The 17,147-nt window shown below is 48.4% G+C and overlaps 1 protein-coding gene across 1 annotated transcript in view; it reads right to left on the reverse strand.

Moving 5' to 3' along the window:
* Positions 1 to 17,147, reverse strand: part of LOC106612959 (connector enhancer of kinase suppressor of ras 1) — a 101,173-nt gene that overhangs the window by 63,972 nt on the left and 20,054 nt on the right. Inside the window, exons 3-4 of the mRNA XM_045714239.2 lie at positions 13,569 to 13,771; positions 8,917 to 9,001 (exon numbers count right to left, since the gene is read on the reverse strand). Of these exons, the coding sequence (XP_045570195.1) occupies positions 8,917 to 9,001; positions 13,569 to 13,771 (288 nt within the window). The remainder of the gene's footprint in view (positions 1 to 8,916; positions 9,002 to 13,568; positions 13,772 to 17,147) is intronic.

The raw sequence follows: 17,147 nt of genomic DNA on the forward strand, positions 1-17,147 counted from the left end.
CCAGATCGGTTAGTCTCTAGCCTGGTCCCAGATTGGTCAGTCTCTAGCCTGGTCCCAGATCGCTCAGTCTCTACCCTGGTCAGTCTCTAGCCTGGTCCCAGATCGATCAGTCTCTACCCTGGTCAGTCTCTACCCTGGTCAGTCTCTAGCCTGGTCCCAGATCGGTTAGTCTCTAGCCTGGTCCCAGATCGGTCAGTCTCTACCCTGGTCAGTCTCTACCCTGGTCCCAGATCGGTCAGTCTCTACCCTGGTCCCAGATCGGGTAGTCTCTAGCCTGGTCCCAGATTGGTCAGTCTCTACCCTGGTCCCAGATCAATCAGTCTCTAGCCTGGTCCCAGATTGGTCAGTCTCTAGCCTGGTCCCAGATCGATCAGTCTCTACCCTGGTCCCATGTCGGTTAGTCTCTAGCCTGGTCCCAGATCGGTCAGTCTCTACCCTGGTCCCAGATCGATCCGTCTCTAGCCTGGTCCCAGATCGGTCAGTCTCTACCGTGGTCCCAGATCGGTCAGTCTCTAGCCTAGTCCCAGATCGGTCAGTCTCTACCCTGGTCCCAGATCGGTCAGTCTCTACCCTGGGTCCCAGATCGGTCAGTCTCTACCCTGGTCAGTCTCTACCCTGGTCCCAGATCGGTCAGTCTCTAGCCTGGTCAGTCTCTACCCTGGTCCCAGATCAATCAGACTCTACCCTGGTCAGTTTCTACCCTGGTCCCAGATCGATCACTCTCTACCCTGGTCCCAGATCTGTCTCTACCCTGGTCCCAGATCAGTCTCTACCCTGGTCCCAGATCTGTCTCTACCCTGGTCCCAGATCAGTCTCTACCCTGGTCCCAGATCGATCAGTCTCTACCCTGGTCCCAGATCGATCAGTCTCTACCCTGGTCCCAGATCGATCAGTCGCTACCCAGGTCCCAGATCGATCAGTCTCTACCCAGGTCCCAGATCGATCAGTCTCTACCCAGGTCCCAGATCGATCAGTCTCTACCCAGGTCCCAGATCGATCAGTCTCTAGCCTGGTCCCAGATCGATCAGTCTCTAGCCTGGTCCCAGATCGATCAGTCTCTAGCCTGGTCCCAGATCGATCAGTCTCTAGCCTGGTCCCAGATCGATCAGTCTCTAGCCTGGTCCCAGATCGATCAGTCTCTAGCCTGGTCCCAGATCGATCAGTCTCTAGCCTGGTCCCAGATCGATCAGTCTCTAGCCTGGTCCCAGATCGATCAGTCTCTAGCCTGGTCCCAGATCGATCAGTCTCTAGCCTGGTCCCAGATCGATCAGTCTCTAGCCTGGTCCCAGATCGATCAGTCTCTAGCCTGGTCCCAGATCGATCAGTCTCTAGCCTGGTCCCAGATCTGTCTCTAGCCTGGTCCCAGATCTGTCTCTAGCCTGGTCCCAGATCTGTCTCTAGCCTGGTCCCAGATCTGTCTCTACACTGGTCCCAGATCTGTCTCTACACTGGTCCCAGATCTGTCTCTACACTGGTCCCAGATCTGTCTCTACACTGGTCCCAGATCTGTCTCTACACTGGTCCCAGATCTGTCTCTACACTGGTCCCAGATCTGTCTCTACACTGGTCCCAGATCTGTCTCTACACTGGTCCCAGATCTGTCTCTACCCTGGTCCCAGATCTGTCTGTACTTTAGCCTACTCCATTGTAAAGCCAAACACTGGCATGACAATTCCATAAAGAGCCGTCTAGAATCTGATTGAAATGGCTCATGTCCCTTCATTGTATACCGTAGTATGAGTGGTCAAAGCGTTGAGTCATCATCGGGCAGCTGGTGTTGACACTGGTGTCAGTTGAAACAAGCTCATGGTCAGGGTTGGGGAGTAACTGATAAACTGCAACTGTAATCCGTTACCAGAAAGAAAAAAATAACTAATCAGATTACATATACTTTTGAAAAACTAGATGATTACTTCTTGGATTACTTTTCCATTAAGGATGTTGGTGAGAAAAAAAAATACATTGACACCTTTCTGTTTTTTCAAAGACATTCAATTCAGCACTGGAAAAAGGTGCAAGTTTAAATTTGTTCTACCTGAGCGAGACTGACCAGAATTCAGAGACCACTATGATGTCAGAGACCACTATGATGTCAGAGACCACTATGATGTCAGAGACCAGTATGATGACACACCAAATACATTTGATGGATCATTTTGTCTTCTTCTAGTACCTCATAACAGGAAACGAATCAAAATGAACAGAAAGTAAATCAGATGTTACCAAGTTTGGGTAATCCAAAAATGACGTTACTGATTACAATTTTGGACAGGTAACTAGTAACGGATTACATTTAGAAAGTAACGTCCTGAACCCTGCTCATGGTCAGTTACTTATACCGGAATATGGCAACGAGCTGCACACTTAATCATTAACGCACCAACCACCTCATGCGCACAAAACGTTGAAAATACATTAAAATACATTGAAAAGACGTTAAAAAAGACGTTCAAATACATAGAAAAGACATTGAAATTCAATAAAAGTTGTTGAAAAGATGTGAAACGACATTAAAAGACATTGTTAAGACGACGTTAAAAACATGTCTTCTTCGTTAAGCACGTCTTGCTCAGTGCGTTCATTAGCACCTCAACCAGACCACTAACTAACTACAACAATTATTTCTGGTTACAGCAAAACTATTCAAAACAGATAAAAATCATACTAGAAAACTTTACCACAATCGTGAATAAAAAGGTGCAATGGTCAACCAGCAAGAGTTGAAACTCACTCTCAATGGGTATGATCACTGAATAATAACACTTCTGTTCGTGAACAGAGGCATCAAACTCCTGTATCACATCTTAGAAAAGCCATATCACGTTCTTAACTACAGTAGCCTTTACTGTCCAGATTGTGTGTCACGAACAGGCCATTGGAAACCAATCAATCAGATGTAAACAAACATCATCTCATTCTCACATACCTCAATACAACTCCTTCAAACAATTCTTCCTTGATCCTCTCTCCATGTTCACAGAAATTCTCAATGTAACTATCGCCCACGCTCTCTGTGTCCACCTCTCTTGCTCTCTCTCTCTCTCTCTGTAATGGACTTTGCTTGTTGTTGTCTAGTAGTGTGCGAGCCTATCCTGTCCAGTCCTACAGAGCCAGTAGTCAGTGGAGAAGTGGAGGACTCTAGGATCACAGCAGCTGACTCATGGCCCCGCACAACCCTCCAAGGCACCGGAGAAAATAAACCCCATGAGTGGGGAGAGAGGCGGACACACACACAGAAAGAGAGACACACACACACAGAAAAAGAGAGAGACACACACACACAGAAAGAGAGAGAGACACACACACAGAAAGAGAGAGAGACACACACACACACACACACACACACACACACACACACAGAAAAAGAGAGAGACACACACACACACAGAAAAAGAGAGAGACACACACACACACACACAGAAAGAGACACACACACACACACACACACACACAAACTCCTGTGTTTTTATACAGGCAGGAAATGGAAGAGAGTTATTTATTTTCTACAAGGGCCCTAGGAGACATGGCCTGCGTCCCAAATGGCACCCTTTTCCCTACATAGTGCACTACTTTTGACCATGGCCCATAGGGCTCTGGTCCAAAGTAGTGCGCTATATAGGAATGGGGTGTCATTTGGGCCAAACATGATCCGTCTGGTCCTTGTTCTTGTTACAGATGAACCAATTCTCTAGAAACAAGCAACGTAATAATGGGAGCATTATCATTCAAAGCCTGCCTCTCTGAAACAAGGTCACAAGAGATTTGACATTTAAGTTTCTTAGCCAAGGGCTAACTTGCTGCACACAGATGAGGGTGGTGGGGTGTGTGTATGTGCGTGACTGTGTGCGCGTGTGTGTATTCTACTGACCTTTCCAGAGCTGGAACTTGATAATGATGGGCAGAGAGAGATGAGAAGAGAGAGAGAGATGGGCAGAGAGCGAGATGGCCAGAGAGAGCGAGATGGCCAGAGAGCGAGATGGCCAGAGAGAGAGAGATGGCCAGAGAGCGAGAGATGGCCAGAGAGCGAGAGATGGCCAGAGAGCGAGAGATGGCCAGAGAGCGAGAGATGGCCAGAGAGCGAGATGGCCAGAGAGCGAGATGGCCAGAGAGCGAGATGGCCAGAGAGCGAGATGGCCAGAGAGCGAGATGGCCAGAGAGAGAGAGATGGCCAGAGAGAGAGATGAGAAGAAAGAGAGATGAGAAGAGAGAGGACCAACTCACCTGTGTGGATGTGTTTAGTCAGTTGTGAGGTTGTCGGCCCTATTCTAGCATGTTCTTATTAGGTCTAATAGAAATTCTTAGAAACTACAGCCATATACACTTTTCAAAGAAACTATATAAAACCTCAATCCAATGAAAGACACGAGTCAGTCTCAGTTTCTTCTGTCTTATAACTCATCTGTCTTGCCTTAAGACTCAAGGGGGTGTACTTACAAAACGGCCTTACTCAAGCACCTGCATTTTGGATCCCCCTAATATCTGATACCTCAGCAACTCTCTGTAGTTCACACACTCTCCCTCTCTGTCTCTGTGATACACAGTCCTCCATCATAGTTGAATAAGGCCTATGATTATCTGACTCCTAAGCATACAGCAAAAACAAGCAGTGGTTGCTCATTGGCTCCAAAAACAGGAACCAACCAAACAATGGGCAGTAATCAAACCTCTCATCGCCTCCAGCACAAAGCAGACTACCGTCAAAACAGTCTGGGTTAAGGACCAAGTTTCACTTACTAATTACCTTGAGTCTACAGTTTAGACAGCTTTCATACAACAACAAAACAACTAAGTCAGTAAGCCAGAACTTGGCTGGACAAGAAGCCATCAGCCTTCAAAAGGCCCTCATTGTTCCAATGTAACCTTCAGCAGATACTCACTGCCCAGCTTCCTTCCTTTCTGATGAGGGGGGAGGGGGGTCTAACCATAGAAATAGTATGACTAGCCCATGGTTCTTACTCAGAGTCAGTCATATTCATGAATTGGCTACAACAAATGTGTCATTATTCATTTTCTGGATGCACAATGAATGTAGTGAGTGTGTTCACACAGAACATCCTTTGATAGTCTTTTAAAAAGAGCTTTGCACTGATTTGTGAAGAAGAGGTCAAGTCTATTTAGCACATCTCTAATGTGTTATCCAAACAACAAAAAGGCTAAAAAGCAACAGAAAAAACAAAAAGCAATTTTCTACAAGAAGATAAATGTATTATTGTGGTCAACAATGTCTAAATGTACAGAAACTGTGAGCACAGACATCCACAAACACATACATACCAGTTAGCTACACTATTCAATCAAAATGCAATAAAGCCAGCAGAAAAACAGCTCCAGAGTTGTAATCTACCTACTTTGGCTGGAGACAATCCAGAGCTGCAAATAGGGCTGCCAGTCAGAGCTCTAAATTTAGTACTCTGGGATCTCTCTGCTCCCTGAATACTGTGTCCTCTCTTTCGCCCTCTATCAGTCCCTCATTGGTCTGACTGCACTGCAACTCACAGCAGGTGAACTACAAGTTGAGTTCCAGTGAATCCTTCCATCAGTCCCCCCTCCCCCTGCTCCCTGTCTCTCACTCACTCCCTCTCCCGAAGATCACCATATCCATTCCGCCCATGCTCCCCCCCTCCCCCAGTCCCTCCCTCCCTCCTCCCCCAGGCACTATCTATGACAAATCCAGGCCTGTCTTTTTCACAAGTCGCAAGTAACCAGTTTATAACTTGAAGTTTAACTCTGGCATTACAGATCACATTAAATACACATTCACCCACCTTCTCCCTCTCTTACACAATTTCCTATCACCAAAATCAACAGTCAACCTGTGCTTCTTCAAGGTAAACTATTCCGAGCATGCAGTCAGATAAAGAGTGAATGTGGTTGGTCTGTGCATTCTCCAATAGGAGGAGTGAGTTTGCTGTTGTGCTGTGTTAGGGCAGCGGTGGAAAAAGTATCCAATTGTCATACTTGAGTAAAAGTAAAGATTACTTGAGTCATTTCCTATTAAGTTAAGTGAAAATCACCCAGTAAAATACTACTTGAGTAAAAGTCTAAAAATATTTGGTTTTAAATATACTTAAGTATCAAAAGTAAAAGTTATAAATAATTTCAAATTCCTTAAATTAAGCAAAGCAGACATTTTCTAGTTTGTTTTATTTACAGATATCCAGGGGCACATCATTTACAAACGAAGCATGTATTTATTGGGTCCGCCAGATCAGAGGCAGTAGTAATGACCAGGGATGTTCTTTTGATAAGTGAATTGGACCATCTTCCTGTCCTGATAAGCATTCAAACTGTAACTAGCACTTTTGGATGTCAGGGAAAATGTATGGAGTAAAACGTACATCACTTTCATTAGGAATGTAGTGAAGTAAAAGTAGTAAAAAATATAAATAATAAAGTACAGATACCCCCCGACTTAAGTAGTACTTTAAAATATTTAGACTTAAGTATTTTACACCATTGGTGTTAGGTGGCCGTTGAAAGCAGCAACACAAACACAGTGGTGGTTCATCCAGCCTGCCTTGTGTACGCCTCCTCCAAAGATAACATGTGTCTGCTAAGTATTGTTTGGTCCAACTAGGAATCTAATTCAGATTTAATTCACATCAAGGCCATTCATTCAATGTTAATAAGGAGCAGAGTTTTTCCTGGTCAGGTTATTCGACATTCATTCATTCAGCAGTGAGCGCCTGTACAATGAAAACATTAACAGCCATGCTGGAACACTGGGTTGTGTTCATTAAGTAACAAATGAAAGAAAACAGACTGAAACAAGGAGGGACAACCTGGACATGTCCAGAAACACTCCTTTTTGCTTTATGTTTCAAAACGTTTTTAAAACGTTTTCCATTGCGTGCCCTAATGAACACGACTCAGGTCTTTAACATAGGAGCAGTAGACTACCATGTGTACTGCGGTCCCCAGGTCTTTACAGTAGGAGAGGTAGACTACCTTGTGTACTGCGGTCCCAAGGTCTTTACAGTAGGAGAGGTAGACTACCATGTGTACTGCGGTCCCCAGGTCTTTACAGTAGGAGAGGTAGACTACCATGTGTACTGCGGTCCCCAGGTCTTTACAGTAGGAGAGGTAGACTACCATGTGTACTGCGGTCCCCAGGTCTTTAACTTAGGAGAGGTAGACTACCTTGTGTACTGCGGTCCCCAGGTCTTTAACATAGGAGAGGTAGACTACCATGTGTACTGCGGTCCCCAGGTCTTTACAGTAGGAGAGGTAGACTACCATGTGTACTGCGGTCCCCAGGTCTTTACAGTAGGAGAGGTAGACTACCTTGTGTACTGCGGTCCCCAGGTCTTTACAGTAGGAGAGGTAGACTACCTTGTGTACTGCGGTCCCCAGGTCTTTACAGTAGGAGAGGTAGACTACCATGTGTACTGCGGTCCCCAGGTCTTTACAGTAGGAGAGGTAGACTACCTTGTGTACTGCGGTCCCCAGGTCTTTACAGTAGGAGAGGTAGACTACCTTGTGTACTGCGGTCCCCAGGTCTTTACAGTAGGAGAGGTAGACTACCTTGTGTACTGCGGTCCCCAGGTCTTTACAGTAGGAGAGGTAGACTACCTTGTGTACTGCGGTCCCCAGGTCTTTACAGTAGGAGAGGTAGACTACCTTGTGTACTGCGGTCCCCAGGTCTTTACAGTAGGAGAGGTAGACTACCTTGTGTACTGCGGTCCCCAGGTCTTTACAGTAGGAGAGGTAGACTACCATGTGTACTGCGGTCCCCAGGTCTTTACAGTAGGAGAGGTAGACTACCTTGTGTACTGCGGTCCCCAGGTCTTTACAGTAGGAGAGGTAGACTACCATGTGTACTGCGGTCCCCAGGTCTTTACAGTAGGAGAGGTAGACTACCTTGTGTACTGCGGTCCCCAGGTCTTTACAGTAGGAGAGGTAGACTACCTTGTGTACTGCGGTCCCCAGGTCTTTACAGTAGGAGAGGTAGACTACCTTGTGTACTGCGGTCCCCAGGTCTTTACAGTAGGAGAGGTAGACTACCTTGTGTACTGCGGTCCCCAGGTCTTTACAGTAGGAGAGGTAGACTACCATGTGTACTGCGATCCCCAGGTCTTTACAGTAGGAGAGGTAGACTACCATGTGTACTGCGGTCCCCAGGTCTTTAACTTTGGAGAGGTAGACTACCTTGTGTACTGCGGTCCCCAGGTCTTTACAGTTGGAGAGGTAGACTACCATGTGTACTGCGGTCCCCAGGTCTTTAACTTAGGAGAGGTAGACTACCTTGTGTACTGCGGTCCCCAGGTCTTTAACTTAGGAGAGGTAGACTACCTTGTGTACTGCGGTCCCCAGGTCTTTAACTTAGGAGAGGTAGACTACCTTGTGTACTGCGGTCCCCAGGTCTTTACAGTAGGAGAGGTAGACTACCTTGTGTACTGCGGTCCCCAGGTCTTTAACTTAGGAGAGGTAGACTACCTTGTGTACTGCGGTCCCCAGGTCTTTACAGTAGGAGAGGTAGACTACCTTGTGTACTGCGGTCCCCAGGTCTTTACAGTAGGAGAGGTAGACTACCTTGTGTACTGCGGTCCCCAGGTCTTTACAGTAGGAGAGGTAGACTACCTTGTGTACTGCGGTCCCCAGGTCTTTACAGTAGGAGAGGTAGACTACCTTGTGTACTGCGGTCCCCAGGTCTTTAACTTAGGAGAGGTAGACTACCTTGTGTACTGCGGTCCCCAGGTCTTTACAGTAGGAGAGGTAGACTACCTTGTGTACTGCGGTCCCCAGGTCTTTACAGTAGGAGAGGTAGACTACCTTGTGTACTGCGGTCCCCAGGTCTTTACAGTAGGAGAGGTAGACTACCTTGTGTACTGCGGTCCCCAGGTCTTTAACTTAGGAGAGGTAGACTACCTTGTGTACTGCGGTCCCCAGGTCTTTAACTTAGGAGAGGTAGACTACCTTGTGTACTGCGGTCCCCAGGTCTTTACAGTAGGTGATGATGTTCCTACTGGACGTGTAACCCCTCAGCTGGGCAAACTGGTACCTGGACACACACAGACGGACCAATGAAGAAAGAGATGCATTTATTGAATCTAGAAATAAAATTTAAAAAATGCAGATTTCAATGTCATTAAAGACTCAAATGATGCATTCACGATGGAGGATAACACAACCCATGAGAACACAGCCCATGAGAACAATCCTACATAACATTAGGATAGAAAGGGGTAAGAGGTCACCAATGTAAATGTATTAAGCTGTTTATTTATCGCACCGTCATTCGTACATTATACTAGTTGGCACATTGTCAAAACACTGTACATAGCTTATGTAACATTTTAAAGGTTATACTACATTTTCTACTGGTAATAATATCATATTTTAAACGTTGTTATTCTCTTGAAACTTTGTGTATGTAATGTTTACTGTTAATGTCTGATTATTTCCTTTAGATTTGTTGGTTTCTGTCACTGTTGTTTTGTTTTTCACTTCCTTTGGCAATGGCAACATGTTTACATTGCCAAAGGAAGTGAAAAACAAAACAACAGTGACAGAAACCAACAAATTTAAATGAAGTAACTAAAATTCCCTGTCTTAGGTCAGTGAGGATCACCACTTTATTTTAAGAATGTGAAATGTCAGAATAATAGGAGAGAGAATGATTTATTTCAGCTTTTATTCCGAAGCGAGCGAGAGGACACGGAGCGAGCGAGAGGACACGGAGCGAGCGAGAGGACACGGAGCGAGCGAGAGGACACGGAGCGCGAGCGAGAGGGAGAGTGGAGACGGTACGAGCGAAAGGGAGAGTGGAGACGGTACGAGCGAAAGGGAGAGTGGAGACGGAGCGAGAGGGAGAGTGGTGACGGAGCGAGAGGGAGAGTGGAGACGGTACGAGCGAGAGGGAGAGTGGAGACGGTACGAGCGAGAGGGAGAGTGGAGACGGTACGAGCGAGAGGGAGAGTGGAGACGGAGCGAAAGGGAGAGTGGAGACGGAGCGAGAGGGAGAGTGGAGACGGAGCGAGAGGGAGAGTGGAGACGGTACGAGCGAGAGGGAGAGTGGAGACGGTACGAGCGAGAGGGAGAGTGGAGACGGTACGAGCGAGAGTGGAGACGGAGCGAAAGGGAGAGTGGAGACGGAGCGAGAGGGAGCGTGGTGACGGAGCGAGAGGGAGAGTGGAGACGGTACGAGCGAGAGGGAGAGTGGAGACGGTACGAGCGAGAGGGAGAGTGGAGACGGAGCGAAAGGGAGAGTGGAGACGGTACGAGCGAGAGGGAGAGTGGAGACGGAGCGAGAGGGAGAGTGGAGACGGAGCGAGAGGGAGAGTGGAGACGGTACGAGCGAAAGGGAGAGTGGAGACGGAGCGAGAGGGAGAGTGGAGACGGAGCGAGAGGGAGAGTGGAGACGGAGCGAGAGGGAGAGTGGAGACGGTACGAGCGAAAGGGAGAGTGGAGACGGTACGAGCGAAAGGGAGAGTGGAGACGGAGCGAGAGGGAGAGTGGAGACGGTACGAGCGAAAGGGAGAGTGGAGACGGAGCGAGAGGGAGAGTGGTGACGGAGCGAGAGGGAGAGTGGAGACGGAGCGAGAGGGAGAGTGGAGACGGTACGAGCGAGAGGGAGAGTGGAGACGGTACGAGCGAGAGGGACAGTGGAGACGGTACGAGCGAGAGGGAGAGTGGAGACGGTACGAGCGAGAGGGAGAGTGGAGACGGTACGAGCGAAAGGGAGAGTGGAGACGGAGCGAGAGGGAGAGTGGTGATGGTACGAGCGAAAGGGAGAGTGGCGACGGTACGAGCGAAAGGGAGAGTGGCGACGGAGCGAGAGGGAGAGTGGAGACGGTACGAGCGAAAGGGAGAGTGGCGACGGAGCGAGAGGGAGAGTGGAGACGGTACGAGCGAGAGGGAGAGTGGAGACGGTACGAGCGAGAGGGAGAGTGGAGACGGTGCGAGAGGGAGAGTGGAGACGGTACGAGCGAGAGGGAGAGTGGAGACGGTACGAGCGAGAGGGAGAGTGGAGACGGTACGAGCGAAAGGGAGAGTGGTGACGGAGCGAGAGGGAGAGTGGAGACGGTACGAGCGAAAGGGAGAGTGGAGACGGTACGAGCGAAAGGGAGAGTGGAGACGGAGCGAGAGGGCGAGTGGAGACGGAGCGAGAGGGAGAGTGGAGACGGAGCGAGAGGGAGAGTGGAGACGGAGCGAGAGGGAGAGTGGAGACGGAGCGAGAGTGGAGACGGAGGGAGAGTGGAGAGTGGAGACGGAGGGAGAGTGGAGACGGAGCGAGAGGGAGAGTGGAGACGGAGCGAGAGGAGACGGAGGGAGAGTGGAGACGGAGCGAGAGGGAGACAGAGCGAGAGGGAGAGTGGAGACGGAGGGAGACAGACATAGAAAGAGAGACAGACGTGCAGAGTGAGAGGTGAATATCAGCATTATAAACACCACCTACACGGAGTACCCAACAAGGCACAACAAAGACGCTGAGCACCTTCTCAACGTGTACACCAAAACACCCTCCCAAGTCCTGACACGAGAAGTCAGAGGTCGACTGATAACATATTATTATATCTTAGTCTTCTCCCTGCCTGCTGTTGTTTTCTACAGGCTGTCCAATCACCTTACACAGGGGGAGGGCCACTGTGCTGTCACTCTATCGTAACACCTGCTACCCAAACCCATTTCCATACAAAACCCTAGAGACACTACAACCATATTGTAGGTACAGTAATAGTCAACATGTGCCATTACATGAGGGTACAGCATCATAGCCATGGGTCATACGCTATGAGGGGGGTACAGCATCATAGCCATGGGTCATACGCTATGAGGGGGGTACAGCATCAAAGCCATGGGTCATACGCTATGAGGGTACAGCATCAAAGCCATGGGTCATACGCTATGAGGGTACAGCATCAAAGCCATGGGTCATACGCTATGAGGGGGGTACAGCATCATAGCCATGGGTCATACGCTATGAGGGGGGGTACAGCATCAAAGCCATGGGTCATACGCTATGAGGGTACAGCATCAAAGCCATGGGTCATACGCTATGAGGGGGGTACAGCATCAAAGCCATGGGTCATACGCTATGAGGGGGGTACAGCATCAAAGCCATGGGTCATACGCTATGAGGGGGGTACAGCATCAAAGCCATGGGTCATACGCTATGAGGGGGGTACAGCATCAAAGCCATGGTTCATACGCTATGAGGGGGGTACAGCATCATAGCCATGGGTCATACGCTATGAGGGGGGTACAGCATCATAGCCATGGGTCATACGCTATGAGGGGGGTACAGCATCATAGCCATGGGTCATACGCTATGAGGGGGGTACAGCATCAAAGCCATGGGTCATACGCTATGAGGGTACAGCATCAAAGCCATGGGTCATACGCTATGAGGGTACAGCATCAAAGCCATGGGTCATACGCTATGAGGGGGGTACAGCATCATAGCCATGGGTCATACGCTATGAGGGGGGGTACAGCATCAAAGCCATGGGTCATACGCTATGAGGGTACAGCATCAAAGCCATGGGTCATACGCTATGAAGGGGGTACAGCATCAAAGCCATGGGTCATACGCTATGAGGGGGGTACAGCATCAAAGCCATGGGTCATACGCTATGAGGGGGGTACAGCATCAAAGCCATGGGTCATACGCTATGAGGGGGGTACAGCATCAAAGCCATGGTTCATACGCTATGAGGGGGGTACAGCATCATAGCCATGGGTCATACGCTATGAGGGGGGTACAGCATCATAGCCATGGGTCATACGCTATGAGGGGGGTACAGCATCAAAGCCATGGGTCATACGCTATGAGGGTACAGCATCAAAGCCATGGGTCATACGCTATGAGGGTACAGCATCAAAGCCATGGGTCATACGCTATGAGGGTACAGCATCATAGCCATGGGTCATACGCTATGAGGGTACAGCATCATAGCCATGGGTCATACGCTATGAGGGTACAGCATCATAGCCATGGGTCATACGCTATGAGGGTACAGCATCATAGCCATGGGTCATACGCTATGAGGGTACAGCATCACAGCCATGGGTCATACGCTATGAGGGGGGTACAGCATCATAGCCATGGGTCATACGCTATGAGGGGGGTACAGCATCATAGCCATGGGTCATACTCTATGAGGGTACAGCATCATAGCCATGGGTCATAAGGGCTCCCGAGTGGCGCAGCGGTCTAAGGCACTGCATCGCAGTACAAGAGGTGTCACTACGGTCCCTGGTTCGAATCCAGGCTGCGTCACACCTGGCCGTGATTGGGAGTCCCATAGGGCGGCGCACAACTGTCCCAGCATCGTCGGGGTTTGGCCGGGGTAGGCCGTCATTGTAAATAAGAATTTGTTCTTAACTGACTTGCCCAGTTAAATAAAAGGTTAAATAAATGTAAAAAAGAAGCTATTGTCTAAGAGAATATATTACAGATCAATTATTATTATAAACTGAAATCACAGACTACTGCATACACACCCAGACAGGGGTGAAACTCTGAATCCTAGTCACAGGGCCTAACAGTCCAATGTCCCTGCCTATATGATACTATGCCTAAATCATTGTTAAAGTGATGTAATACAGGGCTGTGTGTGATGTACCTGTTGAGCAGGGAGAAGAGGCCCTTGGCGGAGGTGATGAGCTCCAGCACCACCTGCAGTACGCTGGCTGGCAGCTTGGTGGCGCTCTGCCCATCATAGGTGTTTACCCTCCAGCGGATCTGGATGCCCATGATCAGGGAGTGGGCCACCACGCACAGGTTCTCTGTCAGACTGCGCAGGGTCTCCCCTCCCATGCCGTATGTCTGGGGAGAGAGACAGAGAGTCCAGACTGTAGAGTCAGTACAGAGAGACTGAGAGTCCAGACTGTAGAGTCAGTACAGAGAGGCAGAGTCCAGACTGTAGAGTCAGTACAGAGAGGCAGAGTCCAGACTGTACAGTCAGTACAGAGAGACAGAGTCCAGACTGTAGTCAGAACAGAGAGACAAAGAGTCCAGACTGTAGAGTCAGTACAGAGAGACAGAGAGTCCAGACTGTAGAGTCAGTACAGAGAGACAGAGAGTCCAGACTGTAGAGTCAGTACAGAGAGACAGAGAGTCCAGACTGTAGAGTCAGTACAGAGAGAATGAATAAGACACTAAGAGTGTGAATAATACTGGACTGACTGGTTTAGTAAACTGAAAGACAGTCAACAGGAGGGTCTAATCTCTCATTGAAAAGTAGATCTAGTTGTGTAGGTTATCATAATGCCATGATGCACAGTGACATTAGGAGTGTCTGTCTACATAAATGATCACACGAAAACTCAACCAATGACATTTTGGGGAATATTCAGGAGGTGGAAATTTTCCGTGGGAATTAACGGGATTATATGGGAATTAACGGGAATATATGTAAATTAATATTAATACCATTTAAATGTAGATGTTTTTTGCATTGGATATACACTGCTCAAAAAAATAAAGGGAACACTTAAACAACACAATGTAACTCCAAGTCAATCACACTTCTGTGAAATCAAACTGTCCACTTAGGAAGCAACACTGATTGACAATAAAGTTCACATGCTGTTGTGCAAATGGAATAGACAACAGGTGGAAATTATAGGCAATTAGCAAGACAACCCCAATAAAGGAGTGGTTCTGCAGGTGGGGACCACAGACCACTTCTCAGTTCCTATGCTTCCTGGCTGATGTTTTGGTCACTTTTGAATGCTGGCGGTGCTTTCACTCTAGTGGTAGCATGAGACTGCACTACCTGGCTCAGGTAGTGCAGCTCATCCAGGATGGCACATCAATGTGAGCTGTGGCAAGAAGGTTTGCTGTGTCTGTCAGCGTAGTGTCCAGAGCATGGAGGCGCTACCAGGAGACAGGCCAGTACATCAGGAGACGTGGAGGAGGCCGTAGGAGGGAAACAACCCAGCAGCAGGACCGCTACCTCCGCCTTTGTGCAAGGAGGAGTAGGAGAAGCACTGCCAGAGCCCTGCAAAATGACCTCCAGCAGGCCACAAATGTGCATGTGTCTGCTCAAACGGTCAGAAACAGACTCCATGAGGGTGGTATGAGGGCCCGACGTCCATAGGTGGGGGTTGTGCTTACAACCCAACACCGTGCAGGACGTTTGGCATTTGCCAGAGAACACCAAAATTGGCAAATTCGCCACTGGCGCCCTGTGCTCTTCACAGATGAAAGCAGATTCACACTGAGCACGTGACAGACGTGACAGAGTCTGGAGACGCCGTGGAGAACGTTCTGCTGCCTGCAACATCCTCCATCATGACCGGTTTGGCGGTGGGTCAGTCATGGTGTGGGGTGGCATTTCTTTGGGGTGCTCGCCAGAGGTAGCCTGACTGCCATTAGGTAACGAGATGAGATCCTCTGACCCCTTGTGAGACCATATGCTGGTGCGGTTGGCCCTGGGTTCCTCCTAATGCAAGACAATGCTAGACCTCATGTGGCTGGGGTGTGTCAGCAGTTCCTGCAAGAGGAAGGCATTGATGCTATGGACTGGCCCGCCCATTCCCCAGACCTGAATCCAATTGAGCACATCTGGGACATCATGTCTCGCTCCATCCACCAACGCCACGTTGCACCACAGACTGTCCAGGAGTTGGCGGATGCTTTAGTCCAGGTCTGGGAGGAGATCCCTCAGGAGACCATCCGCCACCTCATCAGGAGCATGCCCAGGCGTTGTAGGGAGGTCATACAGGCACGTGGAGGCCACACACACTACTGAGCCTCATTTTGACTTGTTTTAAGGACATTACATCAAAGTTGGATCAGCCTGTAGTGTGGTTTTCCACTTTAATTTTGAGTGTGACTCCAAATCCAGACCTCCATGGGTTGATATATTGGATTTCCATTGATTATTTTTGTGTGATTTTGTTGTCAGCACATTCAACTATGGAAAGACAAAAGCATTTAATAAGATTATTTCTTTCATTCAGATCTAGGATGTGTTGTTTAAGTGTTCCCTTTATTTTTTTGAGCAGTATATTTACCATATCATATGGAGACAGAAACATAAACCTTTTACCTGATCATAAGTAGACATAATCGCAAATGATTAAATCCTTCCAAAATAAATTAAAAAAACAATTTACTTACGAATTGAACTTTAATTAAATGAGTTGACTCTTCACATGGGATGATTTCACTGAACAACAAAAGGGAATATTGAATGAAGCCCAATGATCCATCGCATCTCCCAAAAACGTTTTCAACATACATCTGTAAAATGATAGTCTTGAAACTAAAGCTTTGGTTGTCTTCCTCTCAGGCTTCCATGTCTTCTCCCTGGACCTCCTCTATGTCCACCTCTTGAACATCACTCTGAGGCCTCATCTTCACTGTCACTTTCCAACCTTGTTGAGGACGGCTCATTGTCAGGCTCAAAAAGCCTCAAATTTGCCCGGATGGCCACCAATTGTTCAACCCTTGTATTGGTCAGCTTGTTGCGTGCTTTGGTGTGTGTGTTCCCAAGCAAGGACCAGTTGCACTCTGAGGCGACTGATGTTGGTGAGATTTGGAAGATGATGGAGGCAACAAGGGAAAGAGCCTCAGATCCACAAAGTCCCTTCCACCAGGTGGCTGATGAGATATGTTGTTACGACTGCCATATTGCATCTCCATCCCAAAGCCCTTGCTTGGAAGTGTATTTCGCCAGACTGCCAAGAACCTTGCCCTCATCCAGGCCAAGGTGGCGAAACACAGTAGTGATGACATCATAGGCCTTGTTGATCTCTGCACCAGACAGGATGCTCTTGCCAGCATACTTGGGGTCCAATATGTACGCAGTTGCGTGTATGGGCTTCAGGCAGAAGTCTTCACGCTTTTTGATGCATTTCAGTTTGCACTGCTTGGAGCAACAGCGAAGAGGGCAGGGCAGTACGGATTTCTTCTCTTACATCTGCAAGCAGAGTCTGAACATCAGACAGGATGACATTGTCTCCCTCAATCCGTGCAATGGCTACTGCTATAGGTTTCAGGAGTTTCAGGCTGCTTACCACTCTCTCCCAAAATACATCATCCAGGAGGATCCTCCTGTGTGACAGTCTCCTATGGGCTGTCCATATCAGCAGACTGTGATATGGCCATTTCTTGGAGAGACTCCTTTCCCTCCAGGAGACTGTCAAACATCATGACAACACCACCCCAACGGGTGTTGCTGGGCAGCTTCAAT

Source organism: Salmo salar, chromosome 01 (assembly GCF_965601325.2).
Source record: "Salmo salar chromosome 01, fSalSal1, whole genome shotgun sequence".
NCBI lineage: Eukaryota > Metazoa > Chordata > Actinopteri > Salmoniformes > Salmonidae > Salmo > Salmo salar.